Raw genomic sequence first — 21,081 nt, forward strand, 5'->3', positions numbered from 1 at the left:
GCCTCTACATCCATGGTGGCTAGGATGGTGTTTTCTGGAAGGTCACCAATGCATTGTAGTTTCCTCAGGAAATCAGTGGTGTCACGGAGATAGCTGGGAGTGCTGGTGGCATAGGGTCTGAGTAGAGAGTCCACATATCCAGACAGTCCTTCAGTGAGAGTGCCAATGCCCGAGATGATGGGGCGTCCAGGATTTCCGGGTTTGTGGATCTTGGGTAGTAGATAGAATACCCTGGTCGGGGCTCTAAGGGTATGTTGATTTGTTCCGGTGTTAGTGTAGGGAGTGTCCTGAGTAGATGGTGCAGTTTCTTAGTGTATTCCTCAGTGGGATCTGAGGGAAGTGGCCTGTAGAATTTGGTATTGGAGAGTTGTCTGGCGGCCTCCTTTTGGTAGTCAGACCTGTTCATGATGACAACAGCACCTCCTTTATCAGCCTCTTTGATGATAATGTCAGGGGTGGTTTCTGAGGCTGTGGGTGGCATTGCGTTCTGCACGACTTAGGTTATGAGGCAAGCGATGTTGTTTTTCCACAATTTCTGCCTGTGCACGTTGGTGGAAGCATTCAGTGTATAGGTCCAGACTGTCATTTCAACCCTCAGGAGGAGTCCATGTGGAGTTCTTCTTCTTGTGCTGTTGGTGGGAGGGTAACTGTGTATCAGTGCGCTGTTCAGTGTGATCCTGAAAGTATTCTTTGAGTCGGAGACGGCAAAAGTAGGCTTCCAGATCGCCACAGAACTGTATCATGTTGGTGGGGGTGGCAGGGCAGAGAGAGAGTCCCCGAGATAGGACAGACTTTTCTTCTGGGCTGAGTGTGTGGTTGGATAGATTGACGATATTGCTGGGTGGGTTAGGGCTACCATGGTTGTGGCCCCCTCTGCTGTAGACTCCCTGTGTGGCCATCAGCAATTATTGCGGCTCTCTCTCCGTCAGTTGCCCATCTGTAAAATGGGGAGGATGGGTAAAATTTTCAAAACCACCTCAGTGACTCAGGATCCTATGTCTTACTGAACATCAATGAGACCTAGAGGCCAGATGTTCAAATGTTATTTAGACAACTACTGAGATTTTCTAGTGGCATTTTGAAAATCCCCCTGGTAGGAGTTAGGTGTCTAACCTGGTTAGGTGCTTCTGAAAATCCCTTAGGTATCTATCTGCATTTAGGTGCATTTAGGTATCTAAATACCTTTGAAAACTGAAAATCTGGCCCTCTGCCCTGTTGTGTTAATTTAGATTAAATAGATGAGTCCAAAGAGTTAAAGGTGCTGACGTAGCCCCGTCACTGTCCAACATCAAACGGTTTTAAGTAAGGTTTGGGGTTTGGTATACAGAGACCTCAGCCTGCCTAGTGTCATGGCACCATTCAAAATCCTTTTAACCCTGTATTAAAGATACCAAAAAGAAGGAAAAAATAATTACAGCATTTGAAATGTAAAGTACTAAATAAAGCAGTTGTTCTCATCCAGGGGTCCAGAGCCCCCTAGTGGGCCACAGGCAGGTATGGGGGGTCGACCGAGCATAGTTGGTGTTAGACTCGCTTGAGCCCAGAGCAGACAGCTGAAGCCCAGGCGCCCAGGACTGCAGCATGGGGCACCAGGCCCCAACACCCAGGGCTGAAGCTAGAGACTGAGCAATTTTGCTTCATGGTGTGGGGTCCTGGGCAATTTCCCTGCTTCCTACCCCTTAATGCTGGCCCTGGCTTTTATATGGAGCTGCTGTGGCACAGGTGGGCCATGGAGTTTTATAGCATGTTGCCAGGGGCCTCAGAAAGAGAAAGGTTGAGAACCCCTGAAATAAAGAGGTGAGATTATTGGACCAGCTTCTGTTGGTGAGAGAGACAAGCTTTTGAGCTACACAGAGCTCTTTTTCAGGTCTAACTCTGTGTATCTCAAAGTCTTGTCTTTCTCACCAACAGAAGTCGGTCCAATGAAAGATATTACCTCACCCACTTTGTGTCCTAATATCCTGGGACCAGCATAGCTATAATACTGCAAGTATTAAATAAGCCTGTCATTTTAACATCCTGTTCCCTTTTCCTTTCCTGGAGAGAGTATTTTTGGAAGGGAAAAAAACCCCTTGTTTGACTGTCTTTTAGATGGTAATAACTGTCCTTTTGGGGAAAAGAGAGAGGATGTTAGTTGAGATGGGCTGGAGCTGTATTGCTGTTGTTCTTAAAGTCCAATCCCATTTTCGAGAAAACAAGACAAACACATATAGGAAGGGAGAGAAAAGAACAGCAAAGCAAATAGAAATGCAGCTTCTTCCTCTGAAGTTGACTTTCACTTGCAACCTCATGGGTGGAAAACACAGGCCTAGCACGTGGTCTTACCAGCCACTGCGAGAACTGGCAAACTTGTACCAGCATTAGGTTGTTAAGGGCATTGCTCTTAGTTGCCTCTCTGGTCATAGGCTGACATCAGTATAACAACATATGCAGTCTTGGCCATCTGACCCAGAGTCTTATTAAACAGAAGGCAAAAGGAGAGAGAGGGGGAAGAAAATATGGAAGGTGAGGAAGAAAAAGGACACAGAGGGGTGGGGGAAGCCAAAATCTCATTATCTCAAGTGGTGTTGAAGAATTTAGTCAGCACCAGTGGAGGTAGTGGTTTCATCTGTCTTGCCCAATTTGGTGAAGACATGCCTCAGGATTAGTGCGTAGGAGGTCCAGGCTCCCAGGAGATGTTGAGGGTGTTGGTCCTGCTTTGAGCAGGGGGTTGGACTAGATGACCTCCTGAGGTCTCTTCCAACCCTGATATTCTATGATTCTGTGAAGGTAGCAGCCATGATGATAAAACTTGCTGCAGCAGTTGCTGGCAGACAGTTCCTTTTTCATCTAATTTTCCCCAAAGCCTTTTCCTGTTAAGAACCCCAAAAGGGAGTGCTGGGCAGAATAGCCCACCCTCTTATTATTTTGACCACCAGATGGCCTAATTCCCAACACACCAGTTTTGTTTCATTGACTTTTGGTCTTGTTTACCAAGCATAATCCTCAGACAGTCCTTGAGCTGTATCAGTAAAGCCCTTTCTGTTTAAAATAATTCAGTTTTTCTGTCTCCTGACATCTTGTCTTAAAACAATTTTCTATAACAAATTACTGTGACAGTTTCACTCACTTTTTACAACTGAGGTTACAGGTAGGATAAATATGTAAACCCAAATATTACTACAGCCCTGAAGTGCCCAAATGGCTTTTGAAAATGGGACTCAGGCTCTGAAGTCAATAAGGTGGTATGGAAAATCATAATACCTCCTTCTTGTTGTTGTTTGTCTGTCTTGTCTATTTAGATTATAAACTGTTCCAGTTAGAGTCTATGTGTGTGTGCAGTACCTGACACATTGGGGTCTTGATCTCAGCTGGGTCCTGTAGATGCTAACGTAATACAGATAGCACTAATTTTACCAATGAAGAAATTTGTGGGAAGTCAGGATTCATGCAAAATTAATATTTCTTGTAGATGAATAGTCTAGAGCTGTAGTGAAGGTGTTGCTGCTCTCTGCTACATTACAAGCCTTAATCTAATACAGAGCAGTCCTTAAGAGTTTATAAAAATGCCACTTTTTTCCAGAACCTCTGTCCAAAACTCATGAGGAAACATGAACTTCCTAATAATAAGGATATGACAAATGGCAGTGCTTACTTTTATTATTGTACAGAAACGTCTTCCCTTCAGACAAAAATAGAGTTACAAATGGTATGTGGCTAGAGACTAATGGGAGAGAGGCTTCAAAGCTTTTTTGTCCATGCCCTCCTAGTCCATGGTGGGGCAAATTAAAAAAAAAAATGGCTATGTTCTAATCTGTTCTCAGTAGAAAGAAAAATGCTCCCACTTCAAAGGTGCTAGAGAAACACGTTACATTACCCAAAGCCAGGGATGTGTTGGGGGAGATTTCCCCCTGGTGCAACTCCAGGAGAAAATATATGGGGTAATAAAGAAAAAGAAAGGCAAAGAATTTTGTTTCTCGAAAATGGATAATGCACCTGTCAACATGTATTTAGTCTGGCGGCCTTCAGTGACATTTTCTAGCGACGGCAGAAGAGATGCTAAAATTGCATCTAGGAGACCCTATATAGAGTTGGGAAACAGAGCTCTGTATTAATTTTAACATGGAGCAAATTGCTTAAGCCAAACTCCCCCCATCTCATTTGTTCCATTAGGATCTCCCTCACACCCATCCTCCAAAACGCCCCACTGACTAGTTCGGCGTTGGGTTGTATTTTTTTTTCCTCACACACATTTCAAAAGAAAAAGGAGAAAAATCTGAGGCCATCTGCTATCTTCTTTATGGGAAAAAAATAAAACCTACAATTAGTGTCTTGTTCATCTTTTCTTTTTCGAAAAAAGAGAACTATTATGCAAATACGCCACAATTTGGTTTCAAATACTCTTTGTACTGTGATGAACAATTTTCTTTAATACAAACCCAACCTTCTTGCCAAGACTTTTTTTTTTTTTTTAATATGGGGGGAAAAAAACTTTTATGAGACTTTTCTTCATTGTTGTGTTCTCTTGATGCTAAGGTTTTGTCGTCCTCTCTTTGTGTGGTATTATTATTGCCATTATTCTTTAAGTTGTCAGTTATCCATTGGATAGCTTTTTGGGGGGAGAAAATCAAAAGAGCTTCACAAAACCCCATTTCCATTTTGCGTTTCAGTGTTCCTTTGCCTCAGTGAAATGATTGCCACAGAGAGGCAGAGCTCAGTAAATCAAAGAGGCGTTTCCCCTTGCCTCTTCTGAAAGCTGCCTGCCTGGTGGTGGCAGCTTTGCTGTAAGTGAAGATTTGATTTATAATTGAATTATAGCTGCAGACTTTTGTGTCTGATCCTGCAGGACTTGCAGTCACTGGGAGATTCCGGAGTAAGGACTGAGCGTATAGAGCCAAGTCGTGCAGCCCTTACTAGCAGCATTATTACAGTAGCGTTTAAAGGCCTCAACTCAGACCAGGGGCCCCACTGTGCTATGCAGACAGGTAGCAAGGGACCAGTCCTGTCCCAAAGAGTTTCCTGGTCTAGAGAAGACAAAGGGTGGGAAAAAGTAAGGGTTATTATTCCCGGTTTATGGCTGGGGAATCTGAGAAATTAAGCGATTGGCCCAAGGTCCTATGCGAAGGCTGTGGAAGAGCTAGGAATTGAACTCAGGAGTAAGATTTTTCAAGAGTCTAAGTGCCTTAGGAATACAAGTCCCAATGAATTTTGGTGAGATTTGTGAGCCTAATTCACTTAGGCACATTTAAAAATCCTGTACCAGATCTTCTCTGTCCCAGTCCAAGGCAGGAAATAAAAAAGAAACTTTGAATTAGGGAAAATTCCCGTTACTATCAATTGGCTACATTATAGGCTGGATCCTGCAGTGTGCTGAGCAGTCTGTCCATCATCCTACAAGGCCCTTCACCAGAGGCTTAGCTTTCACTTGTGCTTTTAGTACTTTGGTGGGTCTGGGTTGGAATGGTCAACATCGTGTAGGATCAAGCCCCAGGAAGAGGTCATCAAACAGTGGGATATGCTCCCTAGGAGGGTATGGAGGCATGTTCAGGGGGCACAGTGGGCCTTGGCTAGCCCCCACGGGGGGGCAGGCAGGGAGCACCACCCAGCCCCGCCACAAACCCAGCTGTGCTCCAGCCTGGCCGTGGCCCTGCACCTGACCCCAGTCCCAGCCTCGGCATGGCTCTGCACCCAGCCAGGGATCCAGCTGCTGGCCCGCATTCTGGCCTGGCTGTGGAGCTGGCCCCAGCCTCGCCCCCCTTACCCCTGTCCGTGCTCTTCAATCCCCATCCTGACCCTGAGCCATGGCCCCACTCCAGGCCCTGGCTCAGGGGCTGTGGGTGATGCAGACAGGGGGAAGGGGGCATGACTCTCAAAAGTTTGGGGACCATTGCTATAATCGTTGCTTAATGCCAAGCGGCCTGCTTCACATTTTGGGAAAGATGCAAGGAAATAGATATTAATAGCAACGTCTCTTAAAGAGAAAGAGATTTCATGCTATGAATATGATCAGCTACACCACTGTTACCTCCTCAGGGGGCTGTCTCAGCACGAGGTGGTGTAGGGCAGGGTAGATTTTCCCTAACAGCTGTCAGTGGAGCTATGCGGCTTTACAGTAACTAATGACCAGGACCATTGTTTAGCCCGGTGTAACATAAATTACATCAATTTGGACCATGCTGAAGAGTAGCTTGTGCTATCTCATCACAACAGGAAGATAGTGTGAGCCTTTATTGCACTTCAGGGGACACCAAATATCTTCTAATAGTGTGTGGGGAGCTGTAAAGCTGCAATGAGTGGAACCTTTGAATGCAATGATGGATTTGGGATGTTTTTGTTGTTACAGGAAGCACTTATCATGGCAAGCATGGATCATCCACACCTGGTGCGATTACTGGGCGTCTGCTTGAGCCCCACCATTCAGCTCGTCACTCAGCTGATGCCCCATGGCTGCTTGTTGGACTATGTTCACGAACACAAGGATAACATTGGCTCGCAGCTCCTGCTGAACTGGTGTGTCCAGATAGCCAAGGTAAGGTCCTACAGTTTTTTGGATCTTTCCAGGACTAAACAAATGAACACGGTCATTTCTGAAAGTCAGCAGTTCCCATTCCTATGCAGAAAACAAGAGAGGAAAATCTATTCTCCTAAGGCAGTTTGGTGATCTTTTTAATTACCTCCGTGCAATAATACAATACATATTGGTGAGGTAACAATCTGACTCAGCTCCATACACAAACCGTTTTTTTACTGTGGGGTTTTGGAAGATTTGAAGAGGAAAGGCTTCCTGTTCCCTAGATCCAAGTCCTGGCTCAGAATGATTATGCAATCTCTTCTGCTGCTGCTTCAGTAAGTAAGAATAATGCCTTCAGAGTTCAGATGTGTACTTGATTGCTCAAAGAGCGTCAACTGAGAGGTATGAACAGTAGACTATAAATCCAGCCTTAATATACTCCTTACACGGTAGTGTGTTGTTCATGAACTTGTTGCAACAAATAAGCATGCCATGAAACACCAACTTAGGAACCACTTTTTTAGGTATCAGGTCACAATGAATGAAAAGATTTGGAAGTGTTAAGTGACTACAATGTGCAGGATGGTATTTCTCTTGCACATATGGCAACCAGAGGAGTATGAAGGGACTTGAGTGTGTGTGTGTGACTGACTCTGAATCAGGTGCTAACTACTTGTACAATTATTTAAAAGTAACTTTTCCACAAAAGAACAGAAAATGTTAGTAACTCCCACATGAGTGCATGTTGCAGATCATCCTTGGTGCCCAATCAGCAGAGGATAGGAGTCTGCTATAGCAGCTGTTAACAAGTCCTAGCTCTTAGCTCAAGTTGTAGCAGCTTTAGCACTGGGGGGCCTACATTCAATCCCCAATGTGTCACACCAGGGGGAAGTCATCACAAAAATATTGTTGTGGAGTTTGTTTGCTTTTTGTTTTAACAAGTGAATATTATGCTTATGAAAGTGAAGCACCAACAGAGTTGTCCAATGCAAGATCCAGCCCTGCATTTGTATGCCAGAAGGGAAAGCTATCTGAGGGTTCAAACAGGCCCTTCTTGCCCTCCTGCCTGTATCCTTATGTGAGGCAGAACACAAAGGCAGTCCTCTTGCCCTCTTCAAGGATTGCTCATTTTTCCAGGACTAGAGGTTCCATCCTTTTTCATTGGCATTTTCAGGTACCTTGACAATGGGTGAAATTGCCTTAATGCTGGTTGTGGGAGGATAATCCAAAGAAATACCATGTAATTAATATTTAATAAATGTTTTCATGTTGCATCAAAGCAGTAGATGGGGCAGAGAGGAAGACAAACAGGCAGAAATATGGAGAGATATATTTAGATATGGCAGCATCCATGATGCTAATGCAGCAGAAGATGTACAGCAGGCTGGGGCCGATAACTGGGTAGGTGCCCATCTCTGGGTATTTGAAGGGCATCTCCAGAAGTGGTTTCAGCACGAGGATGGGAGAGCATATGTTTTTCTCTTGTCATCCTCTTCCTCAGCTCTCCCTCTTTTTCACCTGCTCTTCACTTTCTTGATTATTGGTGATTATTATTTATGACAAAACACTTACTTAGTACCATACACATAAAGATAACCTGCCTTTCTTTTCAAATGCTACACTACTACCTGGTTGTGCAGTGTATATTAAGAACCTAAGAACGGCCGTACAACTGTGTCAGACCAAAGGTCCATCCAGCCCAGTATCCTGTCTACCAACAGTGGCCAATGCCAGGTGCCCCCAGAGAGAGTGAACCTAACAGGTAATGATCAAGTGACCTCTCCTGCCATCCATCTACACCCTCTGACAGACAGAGGCTAGGGACACTCTTCCTCACCCATCCTGGCTAATAGCCATTAATGGACTTATTGAGACCAAATCTATTACTCTGTAATAGCAAACTGGACAGTTTCTATGGAAAAGGATAAGTGGACACAAATCAGATAATAGGAATGGCAATATACAAAAACCTGTAGGAGAACACTTCAACTTCCCTGGCCACACAATAGCAGATCTTAAGGTGGCCATCCTGCAGCAAAAAATCTTCAGGACCAGACTGCAAAGAGAAACTGCTGAGCTTCCGTTCATCTGCAAATTTGACACCATCAGCTCAGGATTAAACAAAGACTGTGAATGGCTTGCCAACTACAAAACCAGTTTCCGCTCTCTTGGTTTTCACACCTCAGCTGCCAGAAGAGGGCCTCATCCTCCCTGAATGAACTACCGTCGTTATCTCCAGCCTGCTTCTTGCTTGCTTATATATACCTGCCCCTGGAAATTTCCATTACATGCATCCGACAAAGTGGGTATTCACCCACGAAAACTCATGCTCCAAAACATATGTTAGTCTATAAGGTGCCACAAGACTCTTTGCTGCTTGTAATAGCTATGTAGGGACAGTCTGATTCTATCCTGGAGCTGAAGCAGAATGGCAGTGATCAGGGGCAGAGGCTGCTGCCAGACACTCAGCACTTCTGAAAGGAATTCATTCAAAATTGAGGCCCCTTATTGATGGGATTCTGTGTGGATTCAGGCACTTTGTTTGAAAATTGTAGCCTAAAGCTTTTCGTGTGTGTGTGTGTGTGTGTGTGTTGAGAGAAGGAGGTGAGGCATTACAAGGACTTAAAACTGCGCGATTAGGCTCTCCAGCACTCCAAGGAAGGGTAGACCAAATGCGTAATATTAACAGATGAACCATGAGGAAGAGGGAGAGAAATTCCCCGGAACGAAAGGTGGCCTATTAATGAGGAGAAGAAGCAAAGTTTAATTAATCCATCTTTCTTCACATCACACTGGCATATGGTTAATTTTAATTTGGCCTCATGTTACAGCATCAGGGTCATCTGCTTGGCTCCTCGCAAGGGAAACTGTTATGAGCAGCTGTTTTTCTTGAAGCAGCATATTGCTTGCTAGACATAGTTGTCCTTTTACTTCTTTGTAGTCACCGCTTAATTGGATTTGCCTCCTCTTAGTTGCTTAATGTGCATCTCCCTTTATTTTGCCTGCCTTGCTTTCCGTGCAGGGATCACTATTGCTTTGCAAGAGGACTGAGAGTAGGAGATTCATACCTATTTCATGGGCTGTTCTCCTTCTGCTGGTGCTAGCTTACCAGTGGATTTCTTTGGTACGTAGTGATGAGACGGCTCGTTTAGTTGGGAAGGTTTCCACACATGTTGAATGCTACTGCACAATGCTAGTGTGGCAAAAAAACAGTGATGGATAAATAGCTAAGCATTTAGATGCTTTCTTGAGCTCAAAGATTCTGATTGTGCCTGGCTTTTGAGTAGAAGGTTCACGGGGCGGGGAAAGAGTCATCATCAGCACATGTGCACAAAGGTCAAGTGCAAGCAAGCCCTGACTGTGTAATCAACATTAAGGTATCACAGAAGAGAAAAAATAGTGTGTGGGATGGTTCTGACCCCTATCACATGCTAATGTTGCATAGCATTATCTCTGAATCACATGGCGCTCCCCAATGGAAATTCCCAGACACCTTTCCTTGCAGCTCTCCGTCAGCTGGGTATGTCTAACCAAATCAATTCCCTACCGTTCGTGAGTCTCAATTCTTCCTATTCTCAGACTGTGGCACACAATAGTTCAGTCTAATCTAGGTTACTGGGTTAAATACAGTGATAACTGGATGAAGGTTAGTGGCTTGTAATGTGCAGCAGGTCAGAGGTAGATGGTCTCTTCTGGCCTTAGACAAGGCTATCCATCATTTAAAGGCAGAGTATGGACAAATGCTAGGAACTCTAACCCTAGCTACAATTGCCCTACCCATAGGAACCCTAACATTAGCTTCATGTGCCCTACCTGTAGGAACCCTAACCCTAGCTCCAAGTGCCCTACCCATAGGAACCCTAACTCTAGGGCGGGAATTCCTACATATAGAAACCCTGACCCTAGCTCCAAGTGCCCTACCCAGAGGAACCCTAACCCTAGCTCGAAGTGCCCTACCCATAGGCACCCTAACTCTAGCTCCAAGTGCCCTACCCATAACCTTGCTCCAAGTGCCTTACACATAGGAACCCTAACTCTAGCTCCAAGTGCCCTACCCATAGGAGCCCTAACCCAAGTTCCAAGTGTCCTACCCACTGCAACCCTGACCTAGGGTGGGAATCCCTACCCATAGGAACCCAACCCTAACTCCAAGTTCCTATCCATGGACACAATAACTCTAGTGAGGGAATCCGTACCCATAGGAACCCTAACCCTAGATCCTAGGCCTGACCCATAGGAACCCTAACCCTAGCTACAAGTGCCCTACCTACAGGAACCCTAACCCTAGCTCCAAGTGCCCTACCCATAGGAATCCTAACTCTAGCTCCAAGTGCCCTACTCATAGGAATCCTAACCCTGGGGTGGGAATCCCCACCCATTGGAACCCTAACCCGAGCTCCAAGTGCCCAAACCATAGGAAACTTAACCCTAGGGCGGGAATCCCTACCCTTAGGAACCTAATCTTTGCTCCAAGTGCCCTCCAAAGAATAACCCTAACACTAGCTCCAAGTGGCCTACCCCTAGAAATCCTAACCATAGCTAAATGTGCCCTACCCATAGGACCAGTAACCCTAGTGTGGGGATCCCTGCCAATAGGAACCCTAACCCCAGCTCCATGTGCCCTACCCATAGGAACCCTAACCCTAGGATGGGAATCCCTCCTCATAGGAACCCTAATCATAGCTCCAAGTGCCCTACCAAGAGGAACCCTAACCTTGCTCCAAGTGCCTTACACATAGGAATCCTAACACTATCTCCATGTGCCCTACCCGTAGGAACCCTAACCGTCGCTCCAAGTGCCTTAGCCAGAGAAACCGTAACCCTAACTCCAACTGCCCTACTCATAGAAACCCTTACCCTAGTTACAAGTGCCCTACCCATAAGAACCCTGACCCTAGTTCCATGTACTCTACCCATAGAACCCAAACCCTTGGGCAGGAATACTTATCCATATGAACCCTAACTCTAACTCCAAGTGCCCTACTCATAGGAACTCTAACCCTAGCTCCAAGTGCACTAACCATAGGAACCCTACCCTAGCTCCATGTGCCATACCCATAGAAATCCTAACCCTTGGGCGGCAATCCCTACCCATAGGATCCCTAACGCTAGTTCCAAGTGCCCTACCCATAGGAACCCTAAGCCTAGCTCCAAGTGCCCTACTCAGGGGAATCATTACCCTACGGAGGGTATTCCTACCAAAAAGGAACCCTAACCCTAGATCCAAGTGCCCTACATATAGAAACCCCAACCATTGCTCCAAGTGCCCAATCCATAGGAAACCTAACCCTAGGGTCCAAATCCCTACGAATAGGAAACCTAACCCTAGCTCCAACTGCCCTAACCATAGGAACCCTAACCCTATGGCAGGGATCCCTACCCATATGAACCCTAACCCTAGGGAGGGAATCACCACCCATGGGAACCCTAACCATAGGTCTGGAATCTCTACCCAAAGGAACCCTATCCCTAGCTCCAAGTGCCCTAGCCACTGGAACCCTAACCCTAGCTCCAAGTGCCTTACTCATAGGAACCCTAACAGTAGTGCGGGAATCCCTACCAATAGGAACCTTAACCCTAGATCCAAGTGCCCTACCCATAGGAACCCTCACTCTAGCTCCAAGTGTCCTACCCATAGGAAGCTTACCCTTGGGCGAGTATCCTTGCCCACAGGAACCCTAACCCTAGCTCCAAGTTCTCTACCCATAGAAACCCTAACCGTAGGCAGGGAATCCCTACCCATAGAAACCCTAATTCTGATTCCAAGTGCCCTACCCATAGGAACCCTAACCCTAGCCCCAAGTGTCCTACCCATGGGAACCGTAACCCTAGGATGTGAATCCCTATCCATAGGAACCCGAACCCTAGCTCCAAGTGTCCTACCCATAAAAAATCTAACCCTAGGACAGGAATCCCTACCCATAGGAATTCAACCCTAGCTCAAAGTTCCCTATCCATGGAAACAATAAACCTAGGGAGGGAATCCGTACCCATAGGAACCCTAACCCTAGATCCAAGTGCCCTACTCATAGGAACCCTAACTCTATCACCAAGTGCCCTACTCATAGGAATCCTAACCCTAGGGCGGGAATTCCCACCCATAGGAACCCTAACCCGAGCTCCAAGTGCCCTACCCATGGAAACTGTAACCCTAACTCCAAGTGCCCTATCCATAGGAATCCTAAACCTAGCTACAAGTGCCCTACCCATAGGAACCCTAAACCTAGCTCCAAGTGCCCTACCCATAGGAATCCTAACCCTAGCTCCAAGTGCTTTACACATAGGAACCCTAACCCTATCTCCAAGTGCCCTACCCGTAGGAACCCTACCCCTAGTTCCAAGTGCCTTACCCAGAGAAACCCTAACCCTATCTCCAAGTTAGTTACCCATAGGAACCCTAATCCTAGCCCCAACTTCCCTACCCATAGGAAACCTAACCCGAGGGCGGGAATCCCTACCCATGGGAACCCTAACCCTAGCTCCAAGTTCCCTATGCATAGGATCCCTACCCCTAGGGGGATATCCTTACCTATAGGAACCCTCACCCTATGGCTAGAATCCCTAACCATTGGAACCCTAACCCTAGCTACAAGTCCCCTACCCATAAGAACCCTGACTGTAGCTCCAAGTACCCTACCCATAAAACCCAAACCCTAGGGCAGGCATGCCTATCCATATGAACCTAACTCTAGCTCCAAGTACCCTACCCATAGGAACTCTAACCGTAGCTCCAATTGCCCTATCCATAGGGCACTTGGCCTAGGGCGGGAATCCCTAGCCATAGGAACACAAACCCTAAATCCAAGTCCCCTAAGGTTAGGGATCTCATGGATAGGGCACTTGGAGCTATGATTAGGGTTCCTATGGGTAGGGCAATTAGACCTAGGTTTAGGGTTCTTATGGTTAGGGCACTTGGAGCCAGGGTTATGGTTCCTAAAAGTAGAACAGTTGGAACTAGGGTTGGGGTTTCTTTGGGTTGGGCACTTGAAAGTAGGGTTAAGTTTCCTATGGTTAGGGCACTTGGAGCAACGGTTAGAGTTCCTGTGGGTAGGGTACTTGGAGCTAGGGTTAGAAATCCTCTGGATAGAAATTCCCACCCTAGGATTAAGCTTCCAATGGTAGGGATTGCTGTCTGTGTGGTTAGGGTTCCTACGGGTAGGATACTTGGAGCTAAGTTTAGAGTTCCTATGGATAGGGCACTTGGAGCTAGGGTTACGATTCCCATGGGTAGTTATTCTCGTCCTAGGGTTAGGGTTCTGAAGGGTACGGCACTTCAAGCTAGGGTTAGTGTTACTATGGGTAGGGATTCCCTGCCTAGGGTTAGGGTTCCTACAGGTAGGGCACTTGGAGCTAGGGTTAGGGTTCCTATGGGTAGGGATTCCCTCCATAGTTTTAGGGTTCCTATGTATAGGGCATTGGAGTCAGGGTTAGGGTTCCTATAGGTAGAGATTCCCTCCCTAGGGTGAGAGGTCATATGGATAGGGTTTCCCTCCCTAGAGTTAGGGTTCCTATGCATAGGGCACTGGATCTAGGGTTAGGGTTCCTATGGATAGGGATTGTCTCCTTAGGGTTAGGGTTCCTATGGATAGGGGACTTGGAGGAAGGGTTAGGGTTCCTATCTGTAGAGCACTTGGAGTGAGAGTTAAGGTTCCTATGGGGATTCCCTCCCTAGGGTTAGGATTCCTAGAGATAGGGCACTTGGAGCTAGGGATCAGATTCCTATGGATAGAGCACTTGGAGCTAGAGTTAGGGTTCCTATGGGTAGGGATTCCCCCCCCAAAGGTAGGGTTCCTATGGGCAGGGCACTTGAAACTAGGATAAGGGTTTCTAGGGTAGGGCACTTGGAGTTAGAGTTAGGGTTACTATGGGTAGGGCACTTAGAGTGAGGGTTAGGGTTCCTATGGGTAGGGCACTTGGATCTAGGGTTAGGATTCCTATGGGTAGGGCACTCGGAGCTAGAGTTAGGGTTTCTATGGGTAGGGCACTTGGAGTTACGGTTACAGTTCCTATGGGTAGGGCACTTGGAGCTAGGGTTAGGGATCCTATGGATAGGGATTCCTTCCCTAGGGTTAGGGTCCTGTGGATAAGGCACTTAGAGCTAGAGTCAGTGTTCCTATGGTTAGGGATTCTCGCCCTAGGGTTAGGGTTCCTATGGATAGGGCATTTGGAGCTAGGGATAGGGTTCCTATGGGTAGGGTACTTGGAGGTACAGATAGGGTTCCTATGGGTAGGGCATTTGGAGCGAGGGTTAGGGTTCGTATTGGTCGGGCACTTGGAGCTAGGGTTAAGGTTCCTATGGGTAGGGTACTTGGAGGTACAGATAGGGTTCCTATGGGTAGGGCATTTGGAGCGAGGGTTAGGGTTCGTATTGGTCGGGCACTTGGAGCTAGGGTTAAGGTTCCTATGGGTAGGGTACTTGGAGGTACAGATAGGGTTCCTATGGGTAGGGCATTTGGAGCGAGGGTTAGGGTTCGTATTGGTCGGGCACTTGGAGCTAGGGTTAAAGTTCCTATGGGTAGGGTACTTGGAGGTACAGATAGGGTTCCTATGGGTAGGGCATTTGGAGCTAGGGTTAAGGTTTCTATGATTAGGGCACTTAGAGCTAGGGTTAGGATACCTATGGATAGGGCACTTTCACTGAGGTGTAGAGTTCATATGGACAGGGATTCCTGCCCTAGGGTTAAGGTTCCTATGTGTAGCAATTCCTGCCCTAGGTTTTGAATTCCCACGGATAGGGCACTTGCAGTTGTGTTAGAGTTCCTATCAGTAGGACACTTGGAGCTAGGGTTAGGCTTTCTATGGGTAAGGATTCCCACCTTAGGGTTAGACTTCCTATGGGTAAGGAGCTTGTAGCTAGGGATAGGGTTCCTATGGGTAGGGATTCTCACCCTAGAGTTATGCACGAGCGGCGCCAGGGATTTTAGCGCCCTAGGCAGGGGTCCTTTCGCGCTCCTGGTCGTCGTCGGCAATGCTACGGAGGGTGAGTCCTTCCGCGCTCGCCGTCTTCAGGACACTTCAGCGGCGGATCCTGGAGAAAGCGAGGGACTCACCGTAGAATTGCTGCCGACGACTCGTAGCGCGGAAGGACCCCCTGCCGACGAATTGCCGCCGAGAGTGGGAAAATGCTGCCCCTCCAAATCCTGGTGCCCTAGACAACCGTCTAGGTCACCTAAATGGAAGCGCCGCCCCTGGGGTTTCTATGGGTAAGGATTCTCGCCCGAGGGTTAGGGTTCCTATGGGTATCTCACTTGGAGCTAGGGTCAGGGTTCCTATCGGTAGGCTTTCCCATCCTAGATTTTAGGTTGCTGTGGGTAGGGCACTTGGAGCTAGGTTTAGGGTTCCTATGAGTAGGGCACTTGGAGATAGGGTTACGGTTCCTATGGTTAGGGCCCTTGGAGTTAGGGTTAAGATTACTATGGGTAGGGGTTCCCACCATAGGGATAGGATTCCTATGGGTAGGGCACTTGGAGCTAGGGTTAGGGTTCCTATGAGTAGGGCACTTGGAGTTAGGGTTAGGGTTCCTATGGGTAGGGAACCTGGAGCTAGGGTTAGGGTTCCTATGGGTAGTTATTCCCAGCCTAGGGTTAGGGTTACTATGGATAGGGCACTTGGAGCTAGAGTTAGAGTTCCTTTGGATAGGGATTCCAGCCCTAGGGTTAGGGTTCCTAAAGGTAGGGCATTTTTAGCTAGGGTTAGGCTTCCTATGGGTAGGGCACTTTGAGCGAGCCTTAGGTTTCCTATTCGTAGGGTACTTGGAACTTGAGTTAGGATTCCTATGGGTAAAGAGTCCCGCCTGAGGGTTAAGGTTCCTGTGTGTAGTGCACTTGGAGCTAGAGTTAGCTCTCCTATGGATGGGGAACTTGGAACTAGGGTTAGGGTTCCTATGGGTAAGGATTCCTGCTCTAGGGTTAGGGTTCCTTCTGGTAGGGCTCTTGGAGCTAGGGTTAGCTTTCCTATGGGTAGGGCACTTGAAGCTACGTTTAGGGTTGCTATGGGTAGGGCACTTGGAGCTAGGGTTAGCATTCCAAATAGTAGAGCACTTTGAGCTAGGGATAGGGTTCCTATTGGAAGAGATTCCCTCCCTAGGCTTAGGGTTCATTTGTGTAGGGAATTTGGAGCTAGGGTTGGGGTTCCTTTGGATATGGCACTTGGAGCTAGAGTTAGGGTTCTTACTGGTAAAGATTCCAGCCCTAGGGTTAGGGTTCCTATGGGTAGGAATTCCCACCCTAGGATTAGGGTTTCTATGGGTAGGGCGGTTGGAGCTAGGGTTAGGTTTCCTATGGGTAGGAATTGCCGCCCTAGGGTTAGGGTTCCTGTGGATAGGGCACTTGAAGATAGGGTAATGGTTCCTATATGTAAGGCACTTGGAGCTAGGGTTAGGGTTCCTATGTGTAGGGTTTCCCGCCCCAGGGTTAGGGTTCCTATGGGTAGGACACTTGAAGCTAGAGTTACGGTTCCTATGGATAGGGCACTTGGAGCTAGTGTTAGAATTCCTATGGGTAGGGCATTTTGAGCTAGGGTTAGCGTTCTCATGGGTAGGGATTCCCACCCCAGGGTTCGGGTTCATATGGATAGGGCACTTTGAGCTAGGTTAGGGTTCCTATGAGTAGGGTATTTGGAGCTAGGTTTAGGGTTCCTATGGATAAGGGTCTTGAAGCTACGGTAAGGGTTACTTATGCGTAGGGATTCCAGCCCTAAGATAAGGGTTCCTATGGGTAAGGCACTTGGAGCTAGGGTTAGGATTCTATGGGTAGGGCACTTGGAGCTAGGGTTAGCATTCCAAAAGATAGAGTACTTTGAGCTAGGGATAGGGTTCCTACTGGAAGGGATTCCCTCCCTAGGGGTAAGGTCCCTACGAGTAGGGCACGTGTACGTAGGATTAGGTTTCCTATGGGTAGGGCACTTGGAACTAGGGTTGGGTTTTATGGGTAGGGCACTTGGAGCTAGTATTAGGGTTCCTATGGGTAGGGATTCCAGACCTAGGGTTAGGGTTCCTATGGGTAGAGCACTTGGAGTTAGGATTAGGGTTCCTATGGGTAGGTCACTTGGAAATAGAGTTAGGGTTCTATGGGTAGAGCATTTGTAGCTAGGGTTAGGGATCCTATTGGAAGGGATTCCCTCCTTAGGGTTAAGGTTCCTATGGGTAGGACAGTTGGAGGTAAGGTTAGGGTTCCTTTGGGTAAGGTACTTGAAGCTAGGGTAAGGGTTCCTATGGTTAGGCAGGAGCAGCAACAGGGTTTTTGGCAGCCTAGGCAGGAGTCCTTCTGCGTTCCCTATCGGTGGTGGCGGGAGGCTCTTCCGCGCTCCTGGTCTTCGAGGCACTTCAGTGGCGGGTCCCGGAGCGAGTGAAGGACCCCCCACCTCCGAATTGCAGCTGAGAGCGGCAAAATGCGACCGCCTCAAATCCTGACGCTGTAGGCGACTGCCTAGGTCGCCTAAATGGAAGCGCTGGCCCTGTGGTTAGGGTATTTGAAGCTAGGATTAGGGTTCGTATGGGTAGAGCACTTGGAGCTAGGCATAGGGTTCCTATGGGTAGGGATTCCCGCCTTATAGTTATGGTTCCTATGGGTAGGGCCCTTGGAGCTAGGGTTAGGATTCCTATGGTTAGGGCCCTTGGAGCTAAGGTAGGGATTCACGCCGTAGGGTTAGGGTTCCTGTGAACAGGGCACTTGCAACTAGGGTTAAGGTTCCTATAGTTAGAAAACTTGGAGCTAGCGTGATGGTTCCTATGGGTAGGGCACTTGGAACTAGGCTTAGGGTTCCTATGGGTAGGGGACTTGGAGCTAAGGTTAGGGCTCCTATGGGTAGGGATTACTGCCCTAGGCTTAGGGTTCCTATGGGCAGGGCACTTGGAGCTAGCATTAGAGTTCCTATGGGTAGGGAACTTTGAGCTAGGGTTAGGGTTCGTATCGGTAGGGATTCCTTCCCTAGGGTTAGATTTCTTTTGAGTAATGCGCTTGGAGCAAGGGTTTGTGTTCCTATGGGTAGGGCACTTGGAGACAGCGTTAGCGTTCCTATGGGTAGGGATTTCTGCCCTAGGGTAAGGGTTCGTATGAGTAGTGCACTTGGAGCTAGGGTTTGGGTTCTTATGGGTAGGGCACTTGGAGCTTGGGTTAGGCTTCCTATGGCTAGGGCCCTTGGAGATAGAGCTATGGTTCCTATGGGTAGGGCACTTAGAACTAGTGTTAGAGTTCCTATGGGTAGGGCTTCCTGCTGTAGGGTTATGGTTCCTATGGGTAGGGAACTTGGAGCTAGGGTTAGGGTACTTTTGGAAAGGGCACTTGGAGCTAGAATTATAGTTCCAATGAGTAGGGCACTTGGAGATAGGGTTAGGGTTCCTATGTGTGGGTTACTTGGAGCTAGGATTAGGGTTCCTCTCGGTAGGGCACTTGGAGCTAGGGTAAGGGTTCGTATGTGTAGGGCACTTGGAACAACGACTAGGGTTCTATGGGTAGGGCACTTGGAGCTAGAGTTAGTGTTCCTATGGGTAGGGATTCCTGCCCTAGTGTTGGTGTTCCTATGGGTAGGGCACTTGGAGCTAGGACTAGGGTTCCTATGGGTTGGGCACTTGGAGGAAGGGTCAAGGTTCCAATGGGTAGAGATTCCAGCCCTAGGTTTATGGTTCCTATAGGTAGAGCACTTGGAGCTAGAGTTAGATTTCCTATGGGTGGAGCACTTGGAGCTGGGGTTAGTGTTCCTATGTTTATGTCACTTGGAAATAGGGTTATTGTTCCTATGGGTAGGGCACTTGGAATTAAGGTTAGAGTTCCTATGGGAAGGGATTCCCGCCATAAGGTTAGAGTTCCAATGTGTAGGGCACATGGAGCTGAGGTTAGGGTTCCTAAGGATAGGTCACCTGGAGTTAGGGTATCGGTTCCTATAGTTAGGGCACTTGGAGCTAGGGTTAGGATTCCTATGAGTAGGGTAATTGGAGCTAGGGTTAGGGATCCGATGGGTAGGGCACTTGTAGCTAGGTTTAGGGTTCCTATGGGCAGGTTTTCCTGCCTTGCGTTAGGGTTCCTGTTGGTAGGGCACTTCGAGCTAGGATTAGAGTTTCTATGGTAGGGCACTGGGAGCTAGGGTTGGGGTTCCTATGGGTATGGCACTTGGAGCTAGGGTTAGGGTTTCTGTGGGTAGGGATTCCTGCCCTAGGGTTAGGGTTTCTGTGGGTAGGGATTCCTGCCCTAGGGTTAGGGTTCCTATGGGTAGGACACTTGGAGTTAGGGCTAGGGTTCCCATGGGTAGAGTTTCCTGCTGTATGGTTAGGGTTCCTATGGGTTCGGCACTTGGAACTAGGGTTTAGGTTCCTATAGGTAGGATACTTGAAGGTGGGGTTAGGGTTCCAATGAGTAGGGTTTCCTGCCGTATGGTTAGGGTTCCTATGAGTAGGGCAGTTTCAGCTAGGGTTAGGCCTCCTATGGGCAGGGCAGTTGGAGCTAGGGTTAGGCTTCCTATGGGTAAGGTACTTGAAGTTAAGGTTAGGGTTCCTATAGTTAGGCAGGAGCGGCACCAGGGTTTTTTTTTCCCTAGGCAGTGGTCCTTCCTCACTCCCTGTCGGTGGTGGCAGTTTGGCGGCGGGGTCCTTCCACGCTCCCGGTCTTCGGAGCACTTCAGCGGCGGGTCCCGGAGCAAGTGAAGGACCCCCCACCTCCGAATTGCAGCCGAGAGCGGCAAAATGAAGCTGCCTCAAATCCTGGGGCCCTAGGCGATTGCCTAGGTCGCCTATATGGAAGCGCCGGCCTTGTGGTTAGGGTACTTGAAGCTAGTATTAGGGTTCATATGGGTAGGGCACTTGGAGCTAGGCTTAGGGTTCCTATGGGTAGGGATTTTCTCCTTAGTGTTATGATTCCTATGGGTAGGGCAGTTGGAGCTATGGTTAGGGTTCCTATAGGTAGGGATTCTCTCCTTAGTGTTATGATTCCTATGGGTAGGGCACTTGGAGCTAGGGTTAGGGTTCCTATGGGTAGGGCACTTGGAGCTAGGGTTAGGGTTCCTATGGGTAGGGATTGTCTCCTTAGTGTTATGATTCCTATGGCTAGGGCAGTTGGAGCTATGGTTAGGGTTCCTATGGGTAGGGCCCTTGTAACTGGGGTTAGGGTTCCTATGGTTAGGGCCCTTGGAGCTAGGGTTAAGGTTACTATGGGTAGGGATTCATGCCGTAGGGTTAGGATTCCTGTGAGTAGGGCCCTTGGAGCTAGGGTTAAGGTTCCTATGGGTAGGGAACTTGGAGCTAGGTTGAAGGCTCCTATGGGTAGGGCACTTGGAACTGGGGTTTGGGTTCCTTTGGGTAGAGATTACTGCCCTAACTTAGGGTTCCTATGTGTAGGGCACTTGGAGCTAGTGTCATGGTTCCTATGGGTAGTGCACTTGGAGTTAGGTAAGGATTCCATGAGTAGGGCACTTGAAGCTAGGGTTAGAGTTCCTATCAGTAGGGTACTTGGATCTAGCGTTAGGGTTCTTATGGGTAGGGTTTCGTGCCCTGGTGTTAGGGTTCTTATGGGTAGGTCACTTGGAACTAGAGTTAAGGTTCCTAAGGGGAGAGCACTTGGAGCTAGGGTTAGAGTTCCTATGGGAAAGGCACATGAATCTAG

General features: G+C 47.9%; 1 protein-coding gene across 1 annotated transcript in view; it reads left to right on the plus strand.

Annotated features, from left to right (window-relative positions):
• Positions 1–21,081, plus strand: part of ERBB4 (erb-b2 receptor tyrosine kinase 4) — a 1,039,775-nt gene that overhangs the window by 873,735 nt on the left and 144,959 nt on the right. The window contains exon 20 of the mRNA XM_075069950.1: positions 6,323–6,508. Coding sequence (XP_074926051.1) covers positions 6,323–6,508 — 186 coding nt within the window. The remainder of the gene's footprint in view (positions 1–6,322; positions 6,509–21,081) is intronic.

Source organism: Chelonoidis abingdonii, chromosome 10 (genome assembly GCF_003597395.2).
Source record: "Chelonoidis abingdonii isolate Lonesome George chromosome 10, CheloAbing_2.0, whole genome shotgun sequence".
Taxonomy (NCBI): Eukaryota; Metazoa; Chordata; order Testudines; family Testudinidae; genus Chelonoidis; species Chelonoidis abingdonii.